Consider the following 27,752-nt stretch of genomic DNA (forward strand, 5'->3'; position numbering starts at 1 on the left):
CAACAGTATTATACAGCTTAAAGTCTGAGCCTACAGTTAAATGGATTATGCTCCTTGAATTAAACCAGTGTCCAACTCTGCTTATGGACACCTTACAGACGTTTTCTCATATTGACCTTTTTCACACCAGCCATTGTGCGTCTAAAAGTCAGTAATACAGATGCAAGCAGAACATGCAACTTCCATTTAGGTGTTCCAGTGCTTGCGCATTTATTAAAATGGCTGCTGCGAAAAAGGCACATTATTTCCTCAATCCTTTCGACAGCACCCTGCCCTCCACCTGGCTGGAGCTAAATAAACTGCATCTATTTATAGACTTATATCAGCATACCAACCTCTTACAGTTATGGCAATGCTGAATGTAAACAGAGCAGCCCAGTAACGTCTAACCATACTTGCCAATGAACGACAGTAACTCTTTTGTTAGGTTGACAGGTTGACAGCTTGGTATTATGTCAAAGTATATGCCAGGAAATTCATAACCCTGGTTCACTAACAGCATGAGTGACTGTATCTCACCAGACTACCCTCCTTGCATGAAGTGAGGGTGATCTCATCTAGTGTTTTGCCCTAAACTATTCTAGGATGTCACTTCTCTGGAAACAGGAGTCCCACCATTCAATCATGGCTGGCCTAAATAGACAGAGCAGCTTCTAAGCACAAGAGTGGAGTACCCAATAGTGAGAGTCACCACTCATGCTCTCACATAACTAGGGTTCCAGTCATAACCTAAAGATTTATAGCATTTAGGAAATCCAGTCTTCAGTTTCTGTAGAGGCCTATTTTAAGCCTGCAGCTTAACAGCTTGCAACAGTCGCATGTTGTCTTTACGTTTTGTGAAAAATCCATCAATTGCCATTTGTTTTTGTTTCATCTCGTTAAATGCAAACTAGCCTCAGATTTCTTTCGTCGCCCCCTTAATGATGTTGATAAGTTTAGCTGCATAGTACGCAACAAATTATCAATTTAAAGCAATACAAGTGAAATCAGTTTCTCATTTTTATGTGTTTGTTTATTTGCCTTTCCCTTGATAAAGCCTTATGATTTCAGCGTCGTGCAGTTTTTTCCACGTATTCATTTCCAGTAGGAGGTCATGGTTGATGTAGAAGATGACTTTGGTTTTAGTATGCTTTTCCGCATAGTAGTTGGGGTATTTACTGTAGTCGGCTGTCATGAATCCATATGCGTCCACCTGAGACAGAGACAGACAGATGGAGAGAGAGAGTGACAGAGTGAGTGAGAGTCTTTGACATATGAATACTAAGATTGATTGATATTGCTTTAGGTTTTTGTATCGTTAACCATGGTAACCAAACTACACAGTGATAATTAGGAGGCATGTTAAAGTTATCATCTCAAAGATTTTCATCTAAATAAAGATCTGTTAAGTCACTATCTATGAGTAACACAATGGTGATTGAGCCTATGGCCCATTGATGGAAGCCTTTGCATTTTCAGTATTGCAGCATTTATAAACTTGGTGTCTGTGGTGACACAAGGTGGGCGGAGCAAACCCAATAGACTCTCTGTAGGTTCCCGACAACTCTGAACTAGGATAACAAGCTACTTTTTCCCGGTCTCTGCTAGCATTGCGGCTGGTTACTACGGCCGAACAAACTGACTAATGTCACATTAACACTGTTTGGATCTCACCTGCAATTACCACTCATCGCCATAGGTGTCACCCAAGAGAACAAAACTGAAATGTTATGGATTATAACTAAGTAATGTTAACTTACCATGTCACAGGTATGCAGAGCCAGGAAGAGAGTGAATGCCCCGTTGGTCGGTCTGTTCAAAGGCCAGTGCTTACCCCGAAGCTTTGTAGAATTCAGGAACCTGTGGGCAGCGAACACACACACACACACACATATTGAACAGTCTAATACACACACTGAACAGCCTAATAGACATGAATCAACACAAATCTATGAAACAAGTTTAAAGGTGAAAGGAGGCCAACCTGTTGCGCACATATCTGAGAAAGTCTGGGTGCAGAACATAGAAGCGGCTCTCATTAAACTGTCCAGCGTAATATGTCCATGGCCTGGAAGAAGGTCAAGATTAACTGTCAATGGTCAAGACACAATACTCCGTAATCACCTGACCAGTGCGGTGAAGTTATCACTAAGATTGTGTAGAGAGGTAGGCTAGATGTTCACTTAGAGTTGCGGTATGCTCCACTGTGGACTTTTTGTCTCGTGAGAAGACCCCGCAGCCAATGGAAATCGTTCAGACCCTCAGGAATCATCACATGCTTTATACCCTGCCAAAGGAAGAGGAGAAGAGACAACCCAATCACCAGAATAAAGACGTGGGCAGTCTGAAAACCAGGGATGTACAATGTCAACGTAAACTTGAAACAGAATGTCGGCAAAATACGTTTCCGTGGCATTTTATATCAATAATCTCAACGTAAATTTGAAACAAAACGCAAAATTTTAAAACCTCGCTGCCTTCCCGCGGACAAAAATAAAACAACTTTGGCTAGGTTTCGGCTACTAGTAAAACAATTTGCTTGTGTTTTAAAAGCAAGTAAAACAACTTGGTTGGGTTTAGGCAAGTAAAACAACTTTGTTTATGGTTATGGTTGGCGCCCTCTTACTTGTTACGTGGGGATGCTCTGCCAATCCTTGGGCGCCAACGTATGGCACCAACGATGTATTTCAACATGAGACGTCGCTAGACATGTATCCCATTAATATCCAATGTCTTTTTTGGTTCAGAGATGTTCATAATCTACATTTCCGTGCATCCCAGAAATGTACAATGCCAACATTTCATTCTAGCGACATGGTCTGGAAAAAGGTCAGTACCTCATCGTGTGGGATCTCCGTGAATCCGTACTTCTTGAAAGCGTACCGCGATGTCACGATGGACAGGGTTGTGTGAATGTATACCGACGTTTTGTTCCCTACGTCTTCCTCGTAACCCTTGGTGACCGCATTGTTCATCCTGCCGGGGAGAGCGTCAAAAAGGACTTTGAGATGTGCACAGGGATTTTCCTTGGCTCAAAAAACTCACCGAAAAAAGAAAATGTATCATGATAAATTGACTGAAAAGCAAACCTTGTCTAGCTAATAGCCTACTGTTTACTCTGTCATGTTTCAAATAATCATGAGATTTCTTTTTTAATCACCTTAACAAATATTCAGAATTCAGAACTTGAGGGAGTGGTCCCAACAGAGAGAAACAACACCACAATGTAATGGTTTGGTGGTGTTCCCTCCCTCCCCACTTACCGAAACACATAATCGTGTGCGTCTATCTCCTTCCCCATGCCAGAGCCGTTGAGGATCCCACCGGTGCCCACCACAGCGCAGCGCACACACTCACCATCACCTCTAGGGAGGACTAGTGGCTCCTTCGGCTTTGGGATCAAGTCCACAGCTGCCTTCACGTCTGCAAACATACAAATTCATATAGTCTGTGCTGAAGAAGCAACTAAAGCCTGACACCTAATGGTGAACAGTAGGTAGGGCACTGAACTGGTCTGCTATTGGCTAATCTTTGGTGCCAGGTGATGTCACCGTCTATAGAGTACAACATGTGGAGACATCACCACAAAGCTGGCACAAAGACCAGCCAATAGCATTTGGCCATAACCTACTTTTCATCAGCTTCACCTTTAGGTGGGTTAGTTACTCTTTAAATTACACAGCGCGCGCACACATTTCAACTATGCAATACTGCAATTTTCAGCCACGCTCGATTCCTAGGCTCGCCCACTGCGCGGGCTCGCTCTCGCCCCCCCTGCTGCTTGCCCGCTGCGTGGGCTCGCATACGCAGCTTGCCGGCTGCACGGCCTCGCCCGCAGCTCGGCTGCCTCGCCTGCTCTATTGGCATACGCAGCGCACAATTGCTCAACTTCGCATCACTGATGACGTCAATGAGTGATCAGTAGTGAGAGAAGAGTAGAGTCCGCACATTGACTGATGATGTCATAGACACTGACATCATCAGTGACATCATAATTGCTCGAGTGATCATCACTGATGACATCGAGTCTCGAGTGACATCACTGATAACCTACCGTCGTGCTTGTACTCCATAAAACCAAAGGGGTTGTTGAAATGGGCAAGTCTGTTCCACTCGCTCATGTTGAGATGGCCTTTGTGCATGAACACACGCACATTGGGAATGAAAGCCTGCTTAAAGCTTGGGTCCTGTGTCTTCTGCAGAGGCTGGGGACACGTCTGAGAGGGCCAGAGAAAATAGTACATGATCAATCTATCAATTATTATGCAAAAATTTAAATAAAAAAGTAGTCATGCCCATTTTGTTAAACTGATTGGGTGAGAGCGGCATACAGTGGCGAAAGAGAGGACAGGTCAATCATCACTGACTGATTGATTGATTGACTGAAGGAAGGAAATTGGATATAATCTAATCTGATTGGATGGCAGAGGAAACCACCTGTGCATAATCACCTACTTACTAGGCCAAGCCCATCCCATTCATCCATATTCAGCATGTTAGCTTTGTTCCAATAGCCTTTCCCTCTATCAGACCCAATACTTTCCCTCTATCAGATCCAATCAATTCTACAATTCTACATTCAGTTCTACAGAACCGTTTTTCTCAGTTTGTCTTTTTCGAAGCACCACTATAGAAGCCCTACAGGGTTACAGAGGTAAACTGGTAAACAAGGTACAAGCACTTTCCCAGAAGATAGACCCATCAACCATGTTTACCTATAGTTCACCTTTTTTAGTTAACATTTTTTAAGTCAAGCCCTATTTGCTACTTATCAATGATGATGTTGATTGGTAGACTTCTTTCTAAGCACAGTCCACACTGTTCCTCATAGTAGCTCTGGAAAGTTGGGCAAAAGCGAATGCACGGTCAATGGGGTCACGCTCCTTCCCGTATGTAGAAGCTGACTGAGACTGAGTCAGTGCACACAAAGTACATTTCAGTGAGCTTCCGTCAAATTACCTGCTGAGAAAGAACTCTGCCAATCAACATCATCATTGGTGTAGCAAATACTGTGGGGCTAGACTTTAAAAAACTATCCCTTTAATGCGGCAGGGTCTGCTTACCGTTTGTCTGGGCTGGGCATCCTGGTTGTACACATCCTCAAAGTCCCACCGAGGCAGCTTCTTAAATTGCTTTTTGAAGAGGATGGGTATTGGAGTCTCCTTGAGGGAGGCTGTAGCTCCAGGTGTAGTGGGATCCCTCTTGACCGGTTTGTGGTGTGTTGCGTTCAGCACAGCGGCTGAGGAGAGGTTGTCTTTTTGATTTGAGATTACGGGCATATGCAGAACAACCACCCCATCTGTGTCGTCTCTGTGTCGGATTTCCCCTGAGATAACAGTCCATCTGAATTGGAAACTAAACAGATGCAAAAGAGCAGCATTAGTCATAATGTTTATTCTAAGCAACTGCACATGTCTCTAAGTGATTCCAAAACTGGGGTACACGTACCCCTAGCGGTGGATCTATAGGGGGTGCTTGAGAGAAAGGGGAAATGATAAATGTAAGAATAATTTGCGAAAATGAATGAAATGTTTAAATAAATCTGCATAGGAGGCACTAATTGCAAAGTGTTTAACTCCATTTCTTTTTTCTAATGTTATCTTTAAAATGTGGGTTATCATTCATTCATTGCATCATATGCTATAGTTGTCTCTTGCCATTATTTAAGCATGTTGTAGTCGGGTAAAGGGGGTACTTGGATTCAGAAATCAGGGAAAGTGGGTATACTGAAGCCAAACCATTTTGAGACACCCAGTCACATTGGTCCAAAACATGAGACTGATTCACTCAACATGTGCTCAAAGAAAATGTTGACACCAGTACAGAAAAACGTCACGAGTTACCTACCTCATTCTTTGTGTATTTATAAGTTGCCATGACAGTGTGTAAAGCGTGATGCCAACCGAGATGGCCACCAGGACAGGGAAACCTCTCCTGAACGCCATAGGCCTGCCTCTAGATACAGGCTTTGTCCAACTGAGCACACTGGGTTCTGTTGGAGAAATTAGTCCAGGTGGGAATGTCTCCAGTATCCTGTCCACACCCGGCCATATGGAATATTCAAAGTGCCACAAGAATGAATGAATGTGGAAATATATTTCCATCTATATTTGCATTTATTTCTTAATTTATTTTTTATATTTCCCTATTCCCTTTGCCTATTCCTTATGAGCACAAACTATCAATCAACTTGTTTTGGCTCGATCAGAGTAGCCTACTCCCAGCTTGCCTGGGTCCAGATCCAATCCACCCACTCCACTCCACTGAGTTGGGTGCAGCTGTGTAACGAGTTGACAATTCAGTCTGATATCAGGCTAACAGGCTAACAGTAGGCTACTGGCCGAGGTCCGACTTGCAAGTGATGTGATATCATGGGGCTCCAAAAATACTATTGGTGTGAGAAGTGAGATGAGATGAGATTAACTTTATTGTCCCCAAGGGGAAAATTGTCTTGGGCATAGATAGTGCCATACACAGCCACATATCACAAGTACATAGAGGTTTTGACACGATACATACAGACAGACAGAAAAAACATAGAGAACATACAGTGTAGTCCCTGACTAACATGCACACTAAACTTCCCCTGGGAAGTTGTGCAAGCGGTGTAGTATAAAAATAAAGACAGAAAATGTAATTGGTTCAACACTTCATCCTAATCGCTTGTAAGCATATTGCACAAGTCATGGGTTTATTGCACAACCCTCATTGCAATTTCTTCCCATATGATAATGTAAAAGAATAGGAAGATAAAATAAATACAATTTTAGGAGGTAGGCTACAGGCCCCTCCTCAAGAGCAGTGGGGTACTCAACTAAATAAAACCAGTAACACAATATAAAAACAGAGTAAGAATAAAAAGAATTAAGAGAATAAAATAACCATAAAAAAGTGAAAAGAAACCAACCTGACGTGATTTTTTAAAGGAGGTTACAGCAGCAGTGAGCAGCCTCCTACGACTGAGTCCTTACCCGCTCTTCTTGTGGGGAACAACCACCTAGGGGAAGGGGCAGTACCGGCTGTTTGTTCAGCAGTAACACAGAAGTGGGTAGGAAAGAGAGCTTGAAGCGATTACTCTTACATCTATACGCTCTGTATCGTCTGCCCGAGGGCAGCAGATCATATCACAATAAAAGGTGAGATGGGTCGTTCAGGATTTTGAGTGCTAGACTGATGACCTTTTTCTCAAAGATTGTTTGGAGAGGTGCAAAGTCTCTCTTGCCAATCACTTTCATTGCTGTATTTACAGTTTTTTCAAGTCTCGTTTTGAGCTGTACGGAAAGTGTACCGTACCATGCTGCCATGCCATATCTGGTGAGGCTTTCTAGCACGGCATTATAAAAGGTCTCCATGATCTTGGTGCTGACACCATACAGTCTGAGCCTTCTAAGAAAGTGGAGCCTCTGGCCCAGTTTACCACACAGGTAGTCAATATGGACGTTCCATTTAAGAGAGTTTTCAACATGGATGCCCAGATACTTATAAGAATTTACCCGCTCGATAACGCTGTCATCAATGACCACTGGGTCATGGTCTCTCAGCTCCTTTGGGTCAAAGATCATTTCTTTCCTCTTTTTAGTATTTAGGATAAGGTGGTTACTCTCGCACCAGGCCTGGAAAGTGGCGATCTCACTATGATATTGCGAAGGGCAGTCTTCTCCCTTTAGCAAACTTAAAATAATGGTGTCATCCGAAAATTTTATTACATGGTTATTCGGGTGACTACTTGTACAGCCATTTGTGTAGACTGTAAAAGGAACTGGGGAGCTCACGCCTCCTTGTAGTACCCCGGTGCAACAGTATTTAACTGCAGAGAGGGAGCCATTTACTTTTACCTGTTGTGCTCTGTTTGTTAAGAGAGAATAAAACCAGTTGGTATTAAAAGGATTTACACTCATGTCTTTTAACTTGTTGACAAGCAGGTGAGGTTTGATGGTATCGAAAGCAGAACTAAAATCGGCAAATAAAACACGTGCATAGGCTTTTGGGTCCTCTAGATGCTTACTTAGTGAGTTACACAGACTACTACAGCATCCTCAGTGCTTCGCCCCTCCCTGTAAGCAAATTGAAGAGGGTCCTGAGAAGCTGCCACCTCAGTCTTTAGCATGTTTATTATAACTCTCTCAAAGCATTTCGTGACCCCGCTCGTTACAGCAATCGGTCTGAAATCTTTATTTGTAGATGGACAAGATACTTTCGGGACTGGAGTAATTATGGACTTTTTCCACAGAGCAGGGACTGTGTGGCTGTTCAGTGACTGTTGAAATACAGGGCTGTCGTAAGTTCTGAGGAGCATTTCTTTAGTAGAGTGGCGGGCAAGCCATCAGGCCCCGCAGATTTCTTAGTAGGCTACATACTTTACTAAATATAGACTGAACCTGTCCAGGTGCGATAACAAGACGGTCAGAGGAGTTACAAATGGGAATGAAATCAATATCACACGCCTCTGTTTCCTTCTGAGAAGCGTCGGTGTCAAATCTCAGGAAATAGTCATTTAGTTCGTTTGCACACTCAAGATAATTTACAGTGACAATCGGCTTTCTGTTTAAGTTCATATTTGTCATTTCTTTCATACAGTCCCATAACCTTTTATTGTCCATTGTGCTGACACTCTCCTCCAGTGAAGATCGGTGTTTCCCTCTGGCCACCTTCAGGAGCTGGTTTAGCTCTTTTCGTGCTGCGGCCAGCCCCCCCTGGTCCCCTTTCTTAAAAGCTCATTTATTTTTGTTGATACAAGTTTTGACCTCTTTAGTTATATGAGGTTTGTTGTTCGGGTAGTGGAGAACGTTTTCCACAGTGTGGACTATTTGCATGTTAACCAAACCAATAACAATCCTGCTCCGCTCTCTCACACACAAACACAAACATCAGCAGCACACATCCACCAAGATCTATTCTGTCTGGACACCTGTGCACAGTCATTTTGGAATTGCAAAGGACACAAAGGAATGTCAGAAGCAAATACTACCGACAAGGTTGGTCTCTAGATTTAATTATTCTTACTACTATTTTAATTTATATAACTGTAACAAATAAATTATACTCAACGTAATGTTGGTCACTTCTGTGGTAACACATTACGATAAGGGTACATTAATTAAGGTTAAGCATACAGTGACTTTAACTAGCTACATTTTGATTTCATTTATTTATTTTATCCCTTTTTTGTCTCTATTTTTTATTCACCTTCTACAAGTATCTGTGTTGGTATGTAAGGGAACTATGCTGTCTCATGGTTTCCCTATTTTGTTGGAAGATGAGGTGGAATAGGATTATGGGTCATTTTTCTTCTCACAGTCAAGCCAAAGAACAAAGAATCAATGGTTGATTTTTTTAATGTGTCATTGTCAGGCTGGGCAGAGACAGAGACGCACTCCCTCCCTCACACACACACACACACACACACACACACTCCCTCACACACCCTCTGGCCTCCTGAAGCTCTGCTGCTCTTACAGGCTGGAAGGCAGACACAGACACACACTAGAGGTCTGCTGCCCGACCCGAACCCGACGGGACCCGAGACCCGATGGTCGGGTAGAGCCTGGTTTTTAAATAAACAATTAGGGCTCGATTATCTCGGGCCCTAAATTTGAGGTCCGTGCAGGGCTCTACCTCTTTGTACTTTCATGTTGTTTTACTGCTTATAACGAGCAGAGCTTTCATTAGAGCCTAATTTGAAAGGCTCTTCGACGACTTTGAAAAGTGTACCTTTCGGAGCTGAAAATCAGTGGCCACCTGATTCGAAGGTCAAAAATAGATTGACATTGTATGTTTCTACAATGCACGGAAATGTAGAATATAGCAATCAAGTAGTCGGTGTGTTAAAAACACACAATTTGATGTGAATTGAAGAGCAGTAGGTTTTATATTGTATAGTGATGAGTAGTGGAAGCAGTGTAGGAAATATAAAAAATATTTTGGGGGCAAATTTTGCCCCCGCAGTCCAAAAAAATGGGGGCATTTACACAATTTTGGGGGCACTTACTAAAAAGTAATTAGTGCATAAAGTTGCTAAAGCGTAGTGTGGACAACAGCACACTGTGTGAGTGTGTTTTCTTCATCATCTTCTGGCAACCAGCTTGCAGATGTTCAGTGTGTGTTAGAGATGGAAAGTAAAAATGAATTGAATGAAAAGAAAATTATAGAAATCTTGGGGGCAATTTTTGCCCCTGGATGATGGCTTTTAGGGGCATTCTGAGAATTCTCGGGGGCATTTCTGCCCTTGCCCCTGGCTAAATTCCTACACTGAGTGGAAGCAGTAGGTTCTATATTGTATAGTGATGAGTAGTGACACACTATGACAAAAGTCATGTTCTTTTGTTTTCAAGACGGATGGCTTTGCGACCGGTTCTCCTGCATCGAGGCACTTGAGTCGATGAAACAGAGGACAGTCTGAACAGGATTAAAATTACGTCAGGGCACAAAGGGCAATTTGAGAAGAGATCCTTGTAGCACAGATATGTTTGCTGAGATTGTTGGCATTTGACAGGTGTTCAGCGGAGTGATGTGTGGTCACTGATTGCTGTGGGCGGGTGTCTTTACATTACTTGGGTGTGGACCTAAAAACTGTCAACTGTCCAATTGTCCTGTTCGGGGCGCCGCGGAAGGGAACTGGTGGGAATAGCGTGATCCTGAAGAAAAGGTAGAGCATGCACGTGCTGGACAACAAATAAAGCAAAAAACTAGAAAAATAAGTAGAGTCCGCACACTGAAATGTTCAGGCTCCTTTTAGAATAGCGTGATCCTTCCATGTGCTACGTCCTGCCAGTGAAGCTCCCCGCTGTCAGGTGAGAAGAAGCGGCTGGCAACTGCGCATGTGTCGGAGGAAGCATAGTGCTAGTCTACGGCTCTCCCCAGATCGGCAGAGGGTGGAGCAGCGACCGCGGCAGCAGCGGGAAATTGGCCAAGTACAATTGGGGAGAAAATGGGGAAAAATCAGAAAAAGAAAGAAAAAATCTAATTGTCTATTCCAGTGGGTCTCAAACTTCTTTAGCTTCAGTATCCCTTTTCCCTGATTTCTCAATCCAAGTAGCCCCTTTACACAACTACAACATTTTGTTAGAAAATTGCAATTGAAATCTATAGCATGATGCAATGGAATGAATGGTAACCCACCTTTTGAAGAACTAGGCTACTAGATGCCTAGGCTGCCCTGCAGCTCGTCGAGCTGGCCCTGCAGCTCGCATACACTGCTCGGCTGCTGCGCGGCCTCGCCCGCCCTGCAGCTCGACTGCTGTGCGGGCTCACCTGCTCTTATGACATCACTGATGATTGATGAATGACATCACTGATGACATCATCAGAGATGACAACAAACAGAGGTTGCCCACATTGCCCCTTTTATATATAGAGATAACATTACAAATAAGAAATTGAGTGAAAGAGTTGCAATTAGTGCCTCCTGAGCAGATTTATTTTAATGTTTAATTTATTTTCATGATTTATTCTGCCATTTTTCCATTTTCCCCTTTCTCTCAAGTACCCTACGCATATACGTACGCATACCCCAGTTTGGGAAGCACTGGTCTATTCTATCTAATACCAAGGGGTCTAATGCTGTCAGCCTGAGTGACAGCTGTTGCTCTAACTTCTGTTGTTCTGAAGGTGTTTGAGCAACTGCTCTGTAACCATTTCTCCACTGATGGACAGGATTCAGTTTGTCTGTAGAGGATGCTGTGTCTCTGTGCCTTCACAGTATCCTGCAGCACCGGGCCAACTTGATCTTGTTGGGTGAACACTTTAGTCCAGGGTTTCTCAACTGGTGGGTCGGGACCCGAACGTGGGTCGCGGGGCCGTTTTGAGGGGGTCGCGGACGCCCGTGGGTAAAAAAATCCCAAATCCAAATATCCCCAAATGTTGTTGTTTCATTCATTCTCAAATACACTACTGCCGCATGCGCTAGGACGTGTCATCAGTGATGTTATCTGGGGTCGTAAGGTGTTTCGGGTCTGTCAACATCATACACCCTCGCCCAGTAGACCCAGCCGAGGCCAATTAAGACCCCGACTCACGTCCCAGAAGCCGCTACGTATCAGCCTTACTACTCTATCTGCAACGTTGCCCGCGGGAGGGGTAAAAGAGAACCCAATCCGCTGCAATAGAGCTAGTGCTACGCCGCAGTATTGGCCCTTCGGTGCATGGAGGATCTAGGCTCTGTGGGTTTCTCCCGGCCGTGCTCCTCCTTCGTCTCACCAGACCCCCCTCATGTCAAAGGCAATCCAGAGGCTGAAGGGATGCCTCAAGGACGCCTCAAGAGGGCCTGTGCGCTGCACGTCATTTACCTGCGTCGAGCACCTCGCTCTAGCCTGGAGGACCCCAGGCCGCGCCGATCTTGCGCAGATTTTCAGGAGGCTAATCCGTAGCGTTTGTGGATTTCTCCCTCACGAGAGAGCCAAGATGGGGTGCTAATCCCATCCCGTACCGGGTTGCCGTCTCTCCGGCCGTCAACTGTCTCTCCAGCTCGTCACCAAACTATACTTGGTTGTCACCTAGTCTTTCCTAAGTGTCACTGGCCAGAGGCAAGCCAGGATTCTACATTCTCAAATACACTACTGCCGCATGCGCTAGGACGTGTCATCAGTGATGTTATCTGGGGTCGTAAGGTGTTTCGGGTCTGTCAACATCATACACCCTCGCCCAGTAGACCCAGCCGAGGCCAATTAAGACCCCGACTCACGTCCCAGAAGCCGCTACGGATCAGCCTTACTACTCTATCTGCAACGTTGCCCGCGGGAGGGGTAAAAGAGAACCCAATCCGCTGCAATAGAGCTAGTGCTACGCCGCAGTATTGGCCCTTCGGTGCATGGAGGATCTAGGCTCTGTGGGTTTCTCCCGGCCGTGCTCCTCCTTCGTCTCACCAGACCCCCCTCATGTCAAAGGCAATCCAGAGGCTGAAGGGATGCCTCAAGGACGCCTCAAGAGGGCCTGTGCGCTGCACGTCATTTACCTGCGTCGAGCACCTCGCTCTAGCCTGGAGGACCCCAGGCCGCGCCGATCTTGCGCAGATTTTCAGGAGGCTAATCCGTAGCGTTTGTGGATTTCTCCCTCACGAGAGAGCCAAGATGGGGACTTGTTTTAGTGAAATAATTCAGATTGTTGAAACTTGATGAGCATCACCATATTAACTTGTTTAAAAAACATATAGGCCTGTAATTCAAAATAGGTCTGCCTTTTTATTTCATTGGGTTTTTAGCGCTAGTTGCAATTTTGTTGCATTTTTTTTTTTATTTCATGATTTTAACAGTGCATGAAGGCATTGTGTATTACTGCACTATTTTTTGTTCAATAAATTTGAGTGGTATAAAAAAAAATCCAAAATTTGGGTCGCAACTTAATGACTTCATGTGGGTCCTGAGGCTAGACCAGTTGAGAACCACTGCTTTAGTAGATAAAGGATAAGCACAACATCAACAGATGGAAGAATGAAGTCAAGCTATTTGAAAAATCTCTTCAATGCCTGGTGGGCAGGAAACATTTCCTTATTGGACATATTCATGCTCCTTGAACCAGACCTTCATTCCTATAGGTCACTTATAGACTTTACTTGGATAGTCCGCCTACAGATAGTCTACAGAGTATTAGTAATGTTTCAACAGCCTATTAGTTGACATTCAACAATTCATCAATTTAGCTTCATCTGTAGATGAACAGATGATCTATAGAGTATATGTGACAATTCATGAACAGCTATTCTCAGAATGAATTAGTTGAACATGAGCTATGCACTCAACCTATGCTTTACAAATGTTCAACAACCTATATATGAATATTCAAGAATTAGTGAACCATTTAATTAATATTTGTTGAACATTCTAATGATTAACTAATGTTCAAGATTATATATACCAATCTTCCACAAAGTTTCAACAGCTTATTAGTGGGGGGATTCAACTGTTTCGCTGTGTCTGTGTCACGGTTCAGCCGTGTCGGTCTTCAATGGCACCGCTGAACCTCATCAGCTGTTCCGCTTCACTGGTACCACCAATGGTAGTCACTCTCTTGGCTGCTCCAGACAGTTGACCTGAGTTTTCACTCTCTTGGCTGCTCCAGACAGTTTACCTGAGTTTTCACTCTCTTGGCTGCTCCATACCGTTTACCTGAGTTTTCACTCTCTTGGCTGCTCCATACCGTTTACCTGAGTTTTCACTCTCTTGGCTGCTCCAGACAGTTTACCTGAGTTTTCACTCTCTTGGCTGCTCCATACAGTTTACCTGAGTTTTCCCAGTTTTTCTTGCGCCTGTAGGCTACATTAATCCTGTTTCTTCTGTGTTGAAGATTCTTCTCCTCTCTGCTGCACCACTTGTCTGTCAGCCCGTCTGCCTGCTCAGCCTGGATCACAAACACCCCGTGGCTTCCAGCTTCCATCCATCGTATCATTCACATCCCCTTGACCACCATCGCTTTGCAAATACACCTTTTCATCTCCACTCACCTCCTGTCTGTGTCTTCCTTTGGGTCCAAGCTAGCGGTAAAAGTCTGTAGATGTTTAACAGATTATCTCTAGAATAATAACAGTCCATGAACATATTCTCTGAATAAATTAGTTGAACTTGAACCACTCACTCAACAAACCACGAGTGGAGTACTGCCTTGTCCATGTAGTGCACTCATAAACCTGTTGCTTTTACCACAGAATTTCAACTACATCATGTAAACGTGAAGTTGACCATCACTTGCATAACCACTAAACAACTGTAGATTTTCATCTGGACTACCCAAGTAAAGTGAAAACTAGCTGACAGTCTAGAAATTCAGCTACATATTCACCTTATGCAGCCCTGCCCAGTTGACCCATTGTATCACGACTTCCTGTTCAAAACGCCGGCTGTTTTACCTGCTCAAACTAGTCTGACTCACCTGGTCAAACCTAGTTTGACTCACATTATGAGTCACAGGAAGTGACTCATAATACAATCGGAACTTCCGATTGTACTGTATTTACACTTCCTGTTAGTCTCTCAAGCCAGACGGTCTCTTCCACATCAGGTGAATAAGTAGATATGGAACTTGATTCTTTCATAACCACTAACCATCTGTAGATTTTCATCTGGACTACCCAAGTAAAGTGAAAACTAGTTAACAGTCTACAGGCTATTTATATCCATACTGTTCATGAAAACGTTAACTGTACAGATGAAACAGAAGTACAAAGTTGTACAACATTTTTATTTCTCCACACATAACTTATAAGGCACATTAGGCAAAGAGAATTGTGACACTTGTCATCACTGCCAAAAAAGATGAACTGATGGTTTTAATAAAAACAAAATGGTATGAGACCAACAACACCTGCCTTAGGCTATCAACACTTAATAGCCTTAATAGTCTTAATTTCACACACCGGCTTAAACGGTGAAGGGACACATCCTAACAATTAGCCAAGTCCCAGGGCATCACTATACTTTTTAGTTTTGGACGAAGCGGGTCGTCCTCAAGGCTGGATTAAAGTAGCCATGGGTCCCGGGACTACGACCTTTTCAAGGGCCCTGTGGGTGAAGATTGATTGATTGATGAAGAGATGATGAAGTATTTCTCTGCCTTCTCCTTAATCCTCTCTGGTGAAACAATTTGCATGAGAGCAGGCAGCTGTAACAGGTTTTCAAACAGGAAACCTTGTCTAAACCACAAACTGCCCGTCTTGAACACAGCGGCTGCAAACATTCCCTTTTGCAAGCACAATCTGCTAACACAGGAAACTTTGATCTCAAAGAGAGCTGACTGTCAAAAACGGCATCCTTTAAACCATGCTGCCTGAGATAAACGGGTCACATGACCAGCTTGAGAGGAAGTCAGAAGAAGGATGCAAGACTGTTCACTTCATAAACGAGTGAGCAATTTCGCTCTGGGCTTTGCTATCATTTTCACAGTGGATGTTGCAACTCGTCTGTACAGATGAATTGTTCAATAAATGCTCCTATATTCATTTCAAACAAGTGACTGAATTCCTGATCTATACAAAAGGCATCTCAAAATTTCTTCCACAACCCCCCTTATGACTTTCCCCAACCCTCCACCCTCTTGCCTCTGAGCCTCGGGGCTTAGCCCCTGTAAGCCCATGCATTAAACCAGGGCTGATAGTCCAGTAGAACTCCCACAATGGCTGAAAGCCACACCACAGCCAAGGCCGGATTAAAGTAGCCATGGGCCCTGGGCTACGACTTTTCAAGGGTCCTGTGGGTGAAGATTGATTGATTGATTGATTAATTGATTAATTGATTGATTGATTTATTGATTTATTGATTGATTGATTGATTGATTGATGAAGTGATGATGAAGCATTTCTTTGCCTTCTCCGTAATCATCTCTGGTGAAACAATTTCCATGATAGCAGGCAGCTGTAACAGGTTTTCAAACAGGAAACCTTGTCTAAACCACAAGCTGCCTGTCTTGAACACAACGCCTGCAAATGTTCCCTCTCTCAAAAAGAGCTGACTGTCAAACTGCAACCAAAACAACTTGGTTGGGTTTAGGCAACTAAAGGGTCATGTTTGCCTAAACCCAACCAAGTTGTTTTACTTGCCTATAGCCAGGTTGTTAAAAACGGCTAAAACGGGGTTAAAATCTGGACACATCTGCTGGGCTCAAACCAGCTCTCTACCGACGACAAAGTTGGAAATCAGTAACGCTTCAGGTCCACCAATCCCACCCCTTCCCCCTACCGCACCGCCGGCTTACTTGATTGTTGCACTGTGCTGTGGTGTGGCCATTGTGGGAGTTCTGCTGGACGACGAGAACGCTCATCCATAAGAGACTTGAGACTTGACTTGGACTTGTGACCAAAGACGTGAGACTTGACTTGGAGTATAGCTAAAAGACTTCAGCCTTGACTTGGGGACTCTAGCTCAAAGCCTTGAGACTTGCCCGGCCACGACCCATTGCTGCGCAGCAGCTATAATTGTTTATTTATGTTTGTTTATTGTTTATTTGCACAAAGAAAATGAATAACAACAGATAGTACCTTAGAAAGTATCTTAATAAGCTATTATTAAGCTATACCTATTAGTAAGCTATTAGCTAACTAGTAAATGCTTATTAAGCTAGCCTACTTTGAATGGTAACACACAAAGACTGTCATTGGTAACAGACGATAAATGGCGGTCAACTTATCCATAACCTGTTTGAGCTACAACTTGCGCTGTGCCTTGCCAAAATCAAATTGCCTCCAATGCGAAGCAGCTGCTTATGCGAGCTGCAGGGCTAGCTCAGCGAGCTGCAAGGCAGGCGAACTCGCAAGATGCCTAGTGGATTATAATTTCAATTTGAATGGTGAAATTAGATCCTACTTGATATCTTTGAGTTTTGCTATGAGTTGTACCATGTTCATGAGAATCACACACCTGTGGCATTCTCAATCCTCCCATAGGACATGGATGAAAGGCCAGGGGGTCTCTGATTTCGGATATTGATGTCGATCTCGAATCCAGACTCTCTAGACCTTCCTATCCATAGCAACGGACTCTTTTCCCTAGCCCCGCCCCCTCCATTGAGCCGACCCGGATCAGATCCACCCCAAAATGTAATGGGTTCTTCCTTGGCCCACGCGCCATGCTACACCCTTCCACCAAGTTTCATGAAAATCGGCCCAGTAGTTTTGCCGTAATCCTCCTGCTAACAGACAAACGGTCAGACAAACAGCACCGAAAACATCACCTCCTTTGTGGAGACAATGCCAATTTTGAGAATGTTCCACTACTGGGATTTTCTGGGATTTTCAGTAGGCTATGTTAAATTGGAAGGTTTCAAGAGCTGAATACAGCACAAATAATTTCTGTTGCAATTTGTTTAAGGTTGGGTCATTTTTTCTCACAGATTCCCTAGACTATCTGTAGACTATCTGTAGGCAGACTATCCAAGTAAAGTGTTACCGTTGTATTTGGAAGGAAAAAAGAGAGACAAGTTTGTGTGTGTGTGTGTGTGTGTGTGTGTGTGTGTGTGTGTGTGTGTGTGTGTGTGTGTGTGCGTGCGTGCGTGCGTGCATGTGTGCGTGTGACTGTGTGCGTGTGTGTGATAGGTTGTTTTGAATTTCTGTAATCAGAGAAAGGATGAGGGAATCCTCCTCCTGGTATGACCAGTCAGGCCAGTTATCCTATGTTGCCGTGTGCACGGGTAAACTTGTCTTCTATGTCATTTCCAGTGATGTCCTGAGGATGAGAGCAGTGTGGCTGAAGCGGCCGGCCCTGCTGCTGGGGGGCATGGGCATTGGACTCATCGTCTACATGGCTGTGTTTCTAAAGAGCGGAGATGAGCCTCAGGCCGTGGTGAAGGACTCACCTCAGATGATCAAGACTTTCTCTGATTTGGAGTCCAGCGTCGGCAATCTCTGTGAGTTGTGCCAATAATTGATATCCTTCTCTTTAGAAGAAGAAAAAAAATACTCACATGTAACATTAGGGTGATTCATTTATTTATTTCATTTATGTTTGTTTATAAATCCACGCATCACTAACAAACGTGTGGAAAAAATGAAATAACTAATACTAATAATTCTGTATGGAAATTCACAATTGGCAAAAATTAGAAACAAACCTGTGTGTGTGTGTGTGTGTGTGTGTGTGTGTGTGTGTGTGTGTGTGTGTGTGTGTGTGTGTGTGTGTGTGTGTGTGTGTGTGTGCGTTTGTGTGTGTGTGTGTGTGTGTGTGGGGGGGGGGGGGTTGCTAACTGTAATGGCTTTGGCTTCAACCATTTAGGCTTGGCTACCGATTAATACAAGAAAACACACAAACCTGGTTTGATCAGTTTTTGCGTTTTTTTGCGCTATGGATAAAGTTCAACATTTTAAGAAAAACACTACATTAGGCCAAAACAGTAGGCCTAGTGCAAATGACATTTTGATATAGCCTAATTTATCTTCACATTGGCTGCATGTAGCCTAGTCATTCAAGAAATTTCTTTCAACAGTGCAAGTCAAACAGCAATTTTACATAGCTATTCTTTTGAATAGACAGACCTGCAAGAGTTTACATCATTAGTGCAAAACATTTTAGATTTCAGATTAAATCTTCTGAATAAAAGGACAATTAGGCTATTGAAAAGTATGGATTTAGACTGAGGATATCTACTGTAACAAGTCTTACACCTGCAATAGCCTACTGTTGTAAGCAGGGTTTGTACAGCTTTTAAGAGTAAAATCCAAGCACTTTCAAGGTACCTAAACCAGGCTCTCGAAGCTTTTATTATCACATCTAAATATATTGACAACGTGTGTGTGTGTGTGTGTGTGTGTGTGTGTGTGTGCGTGCATGTGGTGGTCTAGGAGAACCCTTCACATGTCACTGCTACACATTGTTGGCAATGAGCCAAAATAGGTAAAAAAAAGGTTGTGCAGGTGTTTTGAGTTATTTGCTTACTTTCATCTCCATAGTGAATCAAAAATAAATCAAAAAACGCGCTCAACTCAACTCAACAAATAAATAACTGGGTGCTAAATCCACAATGAATGTCAAGATTAAAAGAGAAGAGGATAGCACTCCAAGTTAACTTTTTATTGCCTGCAAACGTTTCGGGCTCTTAACCCTTCATCAGTGCAGCAGCCTCCATAGTGAATCATTATTTTCATAAAAAAAAGGGATTTATTTGTATGGTTTTGGTGGAATACTGATGTATAAAATGGAATGTTGTGGAATGTTTAATGCCATTTTTCTCTCGTTTTACTTTTAGACAGACACATAACAGAATAAAATACTTTTTTTTTTTAATCTGAGAGAGAGCGCTATCTCAGTTTGTAAAAACTTGCAAAATTGCCCAATTATGCCTACATGTATAAGTATTTCATATATCATTTTTATTGTCTTTTCTATCTTTATTTTTCATACAAATGTGTTATTCTCCTAGCTCATTTTGCTCTTTCTCTCTCTCTCTTTCTCTCTCTCTCTTTCTTGTTAATCTCTCGTGTCTCATCTGTCAAGACAATTTATTCAAAGCTTTCGAACGAAGGCAGGAAGCCATGCATAAAATGCTTGAAGAGGACAGAGGCCGGCGAGTGGTAGAGACGGAAGACTCTGCGGTCAAAAAGCAGCCCGAGGAGCAGCAGGGACAGCAGGAGGAGAGCCAGAGCCAAAAGGAGACCCCGAAGCAGCAGAACCCCCAGAAACTGTTTGCCAACTCGCCCCTGTTCAGGGAGTGGGGGGAGAATCTGTCTGTGGACGAGCGGAAAGAGGCCTATGCTCTGTTCCAGAAGTACGGCTACAACGTTTTCCTCAGCGATCGCCTTCCTCTAGATCGAATGCTTCCAGATACCCGGGATCCAAGGTACAGCATAACAACCTAACCTGAACGTTCTGTGGGTTTTCATTACTAGGTATCTCGCGCGGTGCGCGGCCTCGCCTGTCCTGCAGCTAGCTGAGCTGCCCCTGCTCGTTGATGATAGATAGACACTAAAGAGAGGATTCCTCCTGTTGTAAAGGGACATTTCTCCCCCCACCCTTTCAATTGTTTGCTGATATGACGTCCAACTTTAGACCGAGAGGAATTTGGAAAACAATGATGCAACACATAAGCCTTTTTGTTTTGGAAGGTTTTCAAATATCCTCTATTCTTTAGATTTCAACAGAACATCTAGAGGCTCTGACAAACGAGACAAATGCTATGTGACTTTTCTGAATAGGTGTTTGAAAAAGACTTATCCAAAGGATCTGCCGAGTATCGGCGTGGTGTTGATCTACCTGGACGAGGCCCTGTCCATCATCAAGAGAGCTCTCCGCAGCATCATCGACCGCACCCCCAAACACCTGCTCAGGGAGGTCGTGATGGTGGACGACAATAGCTCCAATGGTTGGTTTGTCTCTCTGTGCACACAAACGTGTGGCTTTTTACAGCTGTTTTGTAGTGTATTTAACACAGGTAAATACTCTGCTACTAGATGTTTGAGAGGCACGACTTGCTTGCTGATGAAAAATAAAATGATTCCCAAGTTCAGATGCTACTGTAGATCAAAAAAGACCAGGAAAAAGTGTACGTAGACCTACTACAATGTAACTACACACTCAACCCATTCTCACTCCGACCATGTAAATTAGCACCACCTTGTCGTGCAGCTTGTGTGTGGGATCTGGGCTGTAACGCACACGGTACCCTTACGTATTATATAACGCACACGGTACCCTCGTGCGTATTATGGAACGTGCACGCATGCACCTGGTCGCGGTGAGGCAAAGGTCAAGTTACGCTGTGGGGTTGTTGCTGCAGATAGGTTGGAAGACCCCTGGAGACCCCGTGGAGACCCTTGGTCCTAATGCCCCGCAGTCCCCTCAGTCGCCATAGCTCCAGCTCCAGCCTCCAAGGGGGATCCAAGGGCCTTGGAGACCCAAACCCTTCTCCTGGACACCCTAACCCTAAGCCCCCCACCGTATCCAAACCCTAACCCCAACCAAGTGGCTACCAGTGCCTAAACCCAACCCCCTCCCCCCTGTGCTTCACCTCAACCAGGTGCACAGTGGGCGTGTCATAATTGCGCACAAGTTTACTGTGCGCATAACATCCAACACACGAGGTGCGTGACAGAGCGGTGCTATATTACGCTGTTGGAATGAGAAGCTGTTGACTATTTGTCATGCCATGTTAGGCCAACAAAAACATGTTTCCTGTCACACCAGAGGACCTGAGGGGGGACCTTGACTTGTATGTCAAGTCTCTTGAGGAGCAGAACCCGGGGCTTCGCATCACCAGAGTGAGGCACACCGAGCGGCAAGGGCTGGCCAGCGCCAGGGTGTCTGGCTGGAGGGCCGCTACCGCCGACGTGGTGGCCATCCTGGACGCACACATCGAAGTCCATGACATGTGGTGAGGGTGGCAAAAAAAAACAAAAAAAAGTTTTTTGTATTCTTGCTGATTATCTATGTGTCATTGTTGACTTCTGCATTGACTTCTGTGTTAATTTTGAAGAACGCACTCAGTATAACAAACAATCGTTTTAGGATCACTAAATAAATAGTTCTAATTTGTTAGCAAACTAAGCTTGTTCAGGGCAAACCACGCTTGTTCACCACCAACTTTCAGGGCGATATATTCTTTGAATGTCGCTTTTAGGAGTACGAACATTCAAATAAGCATATTTTCTTCATCTATTTTCACGTTTCAATGTATGACACATTATTTGAAAGCTTACAATTTGCACCTTCATCATCTGTAAAAAAAGAAAAAGAAAAATGGCCTCCTTGTTAGGCAAAACACCAGTCCCTGTCACAAAACACCAGTCCCTGTCACAAATGTAATACTCAGTGTCCCATCCCTCTGACCTTCCAGGGCCGAGCCCCTGCTGACCCAGATCAAAGCCAACCGGACGACGGTGGTGTCGCCCGTGTTTGACAAAGTGAACTTCGACGACCTCAAGGTGATTCAGTACCAGCCAGCAGCACACGCCTTCGACTGGGCCCTGTGGTGCATGTACGAGGGCTTTTGGCAAGAGTGGTACGATCTCAACGACCCCTCCATGCCTGGGAAGTAAGTTCAAGTGAGATTGATCCCTCTCGTTTGGTTTGGCAAACTGAAAGAGTCCAATTAGTGAACCTCTATCACATAAAAAGCCATTGGTCTTGGTTTTGTGCCAATTACCATCTATTCTGTATAAGATGTTATGGTAACAATTTACAATAAGCAGGGTTCATACACATTTTGACTAATGGATTTCCATGACTTTTCCACAGGCCCGGTTCTACGGGGGTGCATGCATTGCACCCTTATTTTAATTGTCTGCATGCTCAGTTGAAAAGTAAAAAAAAAAAAAAAAAAAAAATTCTTTTTTTTAATAAATGCTACAGCTGCACACTTACTGTTTAAACTTGAATTATAGTTGTTGTTTTTCTTTGTTCTTTGATGTGATTTTATGGCTTTTTGGCACCTATATGTAACCTTTTAAGGTAATTAAATTGTAATTGTAAGGTAATTAATTGTATTATCATTATATGGTCCAAATATTTCAGTAAAGCACTTGAAACACTTGAAATATTCTTGCTTGGGTGGTATCATTCTACTTGAAATGATGGTCAAATGCATTATTTTTAGTAAAATAACACGTCAAATTTTTCGGGCGGCGTGGGCCCGGCCTTTGGCCGGGCATCTGCACCCCTTCCTATCTAGGATGCACCCCTAGTCATCTTGTTCTGGAACCGGCCCTGCTTTTCCATGACTTTACACCAAATTTCCATGACCAAACATTTAGTAAAGTCTCTGTGTATACATGAAAAGTGAGTAAAAATATTCTATGTAACAGATGACAATAATTGAAAACCTAACATGGTCATTTAGTACTCAAACACTAAAGATAATATTGCAAGATCATCTAAAGTAAACAAACTAATATGACATAAATGGCTCCTACACACATACCTACATGTTTTATACAGTTACAAATAGCATGATATGGGACCTTTTAGCATTAACTAGTGACCCGTATTGTAAAGTATTATTACCTATGTTATGAACGACCGTTTTCATCTTTCACTTCTTCAAGGAGTCCGTCTGTCATGGGGATCCTCGTTGCAGACAGGAAGTTCCTGGGAGAAATTGGAGTGCTTGATGACGGAATGAAAGTGTACGGCGGGGAAAATGTTGAGCTAGGAATTCGTGTGAGTTGAACACGCCCCTCTATCCCCTTAGTGATGATGAGTACATTTGATTGAACTTTATATAGTGAAGGGTGTCTTACCACTGCTCGTAGGTGTGGACATGCGGAGGGAGTATTGAAGTAGTCCCATGCTCCAAGATTGCCCACATCGAGAGGAACCACAAGCCTTACATGCCGGATCTGAGCCACGCTATGAAGAGGAACGCCCTGAGAGTCGCCGAGATCTGGATGGATGACTACAAACACAACGTTAATTTGGCCTGGAATGTGCCCTTCAAGGTAACTCTGCCAAGAAACCACTGTGCCCTTTGTGAGTTATATGACTTCCGTGTGCGGGTTCATTTATAGATGATTTCCGTGTGCGGGTTCTTTCTACTTCTTAGCTATGGGTTTTCCCTCACACGAGCTGGTGACAAGACAAACATTCTGAAAGGCAAAACAGGTCCTCATTCATCGGCTCGCACGATTCTGTCCAGCCTAGTCGACAGAATAAAATCAACACGGTACATTTCCGCAATCCACAGATATGTAGAATACATTACATTACATTACATTACATTACGTCATTTGGCAGACGCTTTTATCCAAAGCGACTTACAATAACACATTTTTGTCAGCAATAGAGCAATCCACTACTGTATGTAACACAGTCTATGATAACTACAACTTCTGAAGGAACAGTGGTACAAGTTAAGTTTTTTTTTAATTAAGAGAGAAAGAAGTTAGATCAAGAAGGGCCCAGATGGAGCCTGAAAAGGTGTGTCTTTAGTCTTTTCCGAAAGATCGGGAGTGATTCGGCCATCCTGACCGAAGGTGGAAGCTCATTCCACCATTGAGGTGCCAGGGAAGAGAAGAGTCGCGAACGGGATGAGCGACTTTTGAGCCCTCGTAGTGAAGGAGGGGCGAGGCGTCCTGCGCTGGTGGAGGAGCGAAGGGAACGGTGAGAGATTTGGAGCCTGACCATAGATTGTAAGTACCGAGGGGCTGTCTGGTGTACTGCCCTGTAGGCCAGAACTAGGGTTTTGAATTGAATGCGTGCCGACATGGGAAGCCAGTGAAGGTCCCGGAAGAGGGGAGTGACATGAGAGAATTTGGGTTGGTTGAATACCAGACGGGCTGCAGCGTTCTGAATGAGCTGAAGCGGTCGGATGGCTACAGCAGGTAGCCCAGCCAGAAGAACATTGCAGTAGTCCAGGCGAGAGATGACAAGTGCCTGGACCAGGAGTTGTGTCGCTTCCCTTGTGAGAAACAGACGGATTTTGCGGATGTTGTACAGGGAGAACCTGCAGGAGCGGGCAGTTGCAGCGATGTACTGTAGGCTGAGTTGGACAGCTGATTGTCGAGGATCACTCCAAGGTTCTTAGCTGTTTGAGAGGGAAACACGGTAGTGTTGTCAATGGAGATGGAAAGGTCAGTGAGGGGACAGTCTTTCCCGGGGAGGAAGAGTAGCTCTGTTTTCCCAAGATTCAGCTTGAGATGGTGGGCAGACATCCAAATACCAATGTCTTTGAGGCATGCAGTGATACGTGCCTTGATTTGGGTGTCTGAGGGGGGGAAAGAGAGGTAGAGCTGAGTGTCGTCAGCATAGCAGTGGTAAGAGAAGCCATGAGATGAGATCACATGGCCCAGAGATCTGATATAGAGAAGGAATAGCAAGGGGCCCAGGACTGAGCCCTGGGGCACACCTGTGTGAAGATATTATGAACGTGGATATAGATACGTGTGTATCAACGTTATACATGTCATAGAGTCTGCTATGGAAATAGCATGGTGGCCAGTAAGGGTGTTGCGGTCGGGGTGGATGGAGGGCGTAAACACTTGCCTTTCACACCAGAGGGCCGTGTGTTCGATCCCCAGTCCCCAGTCACAGCGTTTCCAAAGTCTGTATTTCCGCTGTGAGTAACATTTTAACATTTTTCTTATTTAAGCCTCACCCAAATCATAACCTTAACCTTAATTCAATTGTTTTACTTGCCTAAACTTAACCAAAGTTGCTAAAGTTGTTTTATTTGCATTTACCGTTGGGAAGGCAGCAAGGTTTTCAAATTACCTGCCATTTTGTTTCAAATTTATGTTGAGATTGTAGGTTTGCAGAGATGTCAAATGCCACATTTTAGAAACATGTTTAGCAGACGTTTTGTTTCAAAATGATGTTGATATTCTACATATCCCCACTTTGCAGACACATTAACCCATTGATACCTGATGCAGCATTTGTGTGTGTATCCCTTTAAGACCGTCTTAAAGGGATACACACACAAATGAGGGATATACACGCAAATGCTGCATCAGGTATCAATGGGTTAATGCCGACTTTTTTTACTTTGGCGATTGGGTTGTTCTCACAACAGGAGTATCTTGTTATGAACACATCTCTTGGCACTTTAATGTGACGTGATTTTGAAGTTCTACAGTCATAGTAAACACAAACACAAAGTAATCACGCCTCATTCTCCAACTCTGCAGGATCATGGGATTGATATCGGTGATGTGACGGAGAGGAAAAAACTGAGAGAGAAGTTGAAATGTAAACCTTTCAAGTGGTACCTGGAAAATGTCTATCCCAAGTTGGATACCTGGGATGATATAGTGGCCTATGGAGGAGTAAGTTTGGAGTTGATCTACTGTAGAGTTTGTGTGATGGAGATGGTGGGTGCACGTGCCCGCATAGTACGTATACTTTTCACCGCTACCTGGCTTAATAGTGCTTAGTGTTAAAGTTTCGCTCGATTTATTCAAATAATTGTCTCTCCAATTTATAGATGAAGAACATGAATGCTAGTATGTGCATAGACCAAGGTCCTGTGCCAGGTCACACACCCATTGCCTACGGCTGCTACTACTACGGACCTCAAGTAAGTCACGCTACAGTTCAGCTTATTAGAAGAAAGGTGGCTTCCTGGAAATGTACGAGTACTATAAGGAGAAACCTTGTGCTGGTATTTTTTTCCCCATCGCCCAATCTTTGACTGTTTCTTTCTTTCTTCAGTACACATATTACCGTACAAGTGGTGAGCTTTACATCGGTGGCATCAAGTCCCACAAGTACAACGATAACCGATGTTTGAGTGATGACGGCAAAGCCAGTGTGCCTGGCCTTCACAACTGCAAAGAGGCTCTGCAGAAAGGCATGGGCATCTACTGGGACTTCAGTCAGGTACAGCAGGTTCCACTACTCCCACTTGTTGACATCAAAACAGTAACAATAGTCAACAACAACGATAGTCAATAAATGCACCTTTTATAAAGAGGCGGTTGCATTTCCGCTTTGGAAAATGCATGTTGCATGAGTTTACATTGACTAGTATGACTGGACATCATTATGTCCTTGTCAGAATGTGATGACGTGATGATGAGATACAGCTGTGCTCTGCTCCTATTCTCTTTTTCTAGGGCAAAGAAATGAAGAACAGACAGACAAAAAGATGTTTGGAAATTATACAGAACAAACTTGTTGTGCAGGAATGCACTGGCCAAAGATGGGAAGCCCAAAACATTATCAAAGCCTTCTAAGGGGTGTGTGTGCGTGTGTGCGTGTGTGTGTGTGTGTGTGTGTGTGTGTGTGCGTGTGTGTGCGTGCGTACATTACCAAAATGTAATGAATTTGAATGGAAATGGATGGATGGAAAAGCAACGTTTTTGTAAAACTTGAATCAACACACGCAGACATTTGCACAGCCTCTTATGTGTGTTTTGGTAGCATTTTTCTATTTCTCTCCCTGAGTTGATTTGAATAAAAAATGCAAATGGGATTTCGCCTGCCACTCAGTGTACTCGTATTTGTTATTCCCATTGCTCTATTTCATCTTGAATTTTGCCAAGGCCCAGAAACCAGAGAACTAATCAGAACCTGTGTGACCACCATGTGCCACTCATCTGTCAAATCTATTACTGGTGTTGTCTTTAATTAGCTGCATAGTTGGCAACACTCCCTCCCTCCCTGCCTCTAGGTGTTGTGGCACCTTGAGGCCATTTACACCTGACATTAACATGCGTTTCCTGCCATCAGATTGCAATCTGATTGCAATCTGATGGCATAAATGGGTGTCCTCTCAATCCGCATGAAGTTGCTGTATTCAGATTGAGAGGACACATTGCATTTACACTTGTGTTCAATGTGTATACAATGCATCCCTGACCGCACCTCCGGAGGTGGTTTGGCCGATCAGATTGCAATCCATCTTGAATGCATTTTGGGGGTGTTTACACC

General features: G+C 43.8%; 2 protein-coding genes across 2 annotated transcripts; one reads left to right on the forward strand and one right to left on the reverse strand.

Annotated features, from left to right (window-relative positions):
- Positions 1 to 1,012: 1,012 nt before the first annotated feature.
- Positions 1,013 to 7,541, reverse strand: LOC310792917 (alpha-N-acetylgalactosaminide alpha-2,6-sialyltransferase 2-like; the record flags this gene model as incomplete). The annotated part of the gene is made up of 9 exons (XM_083654683.1): positions 1,013 to 1,192; positions 1,740 to 1,839; positions 1,964 to 2,047; positions 2,163 to 2,266; positions 2,817 to 2,955; positions 3,243 to 3,402; positions 4,034 to 4,196; positions 5,043 to 5,218; positions 7,268 to 7,541. 9 exons carry the CDS (start codon positions 7,539 to 7,541, stop codon positions 1,013 to 1,015), a joined length of 1,380 nt encoding a protein of 459 aa, XP_083510809.1.
- A 1,354-nt stretch (positions 7,542 to 8,895) lies between these two features.
- On the forward strand, positions 8,896 to 27,248 carry LOC310792563 (putative polypeptide N-acetylgalactosaminyltransferase 8). The gene is made up of 12 exons (XM_083654261.1): positions 8,896 to 8,954; positions 18,116 to 18,303; positions 19,887 to 20,229; positions 20,585 to 20,751; positions 21,573 to 21,759; positions 22,222 to 22,419; positions 23,429 to 23,543; positions 23,636 to 23,821; positions 26,009 to 26,146; positions 26,305 to 26,397; positions 26,532 to 26,699; positions 26,936 to 27,248. The coding sequence occupies exons 2-12, from the start codon at positions 18,129 to 18,131 to the stop codon at positions 27,053 to 27,055; spliced, it is 1,890 nt and encodes a 629-aa protein (XP_083510387.1). The 5' UTR covers positions 8,896 to 8,954; positions 18,116 to 18,128; the 3' UTR covers positions 27,056 to 27,248.
- The last annotated feature ends 504 nt before the right edge of the window (positions 27,249 to 27,752 follow it).

The sequence above is a fragment of the Poromitra crassiceps genome (genome assembly GCF_964638095.1).
Source record: "Poromitra crassiceps genome assembly, chromosome: 18".
NCBI classification, from domain to species: domain Eukaryota; kingdom Metazoa; phylum Chordata; class Actinopteri; order Beryciformes; family Melamphaidae; genus Poromitra; species Poromitra crassiceps.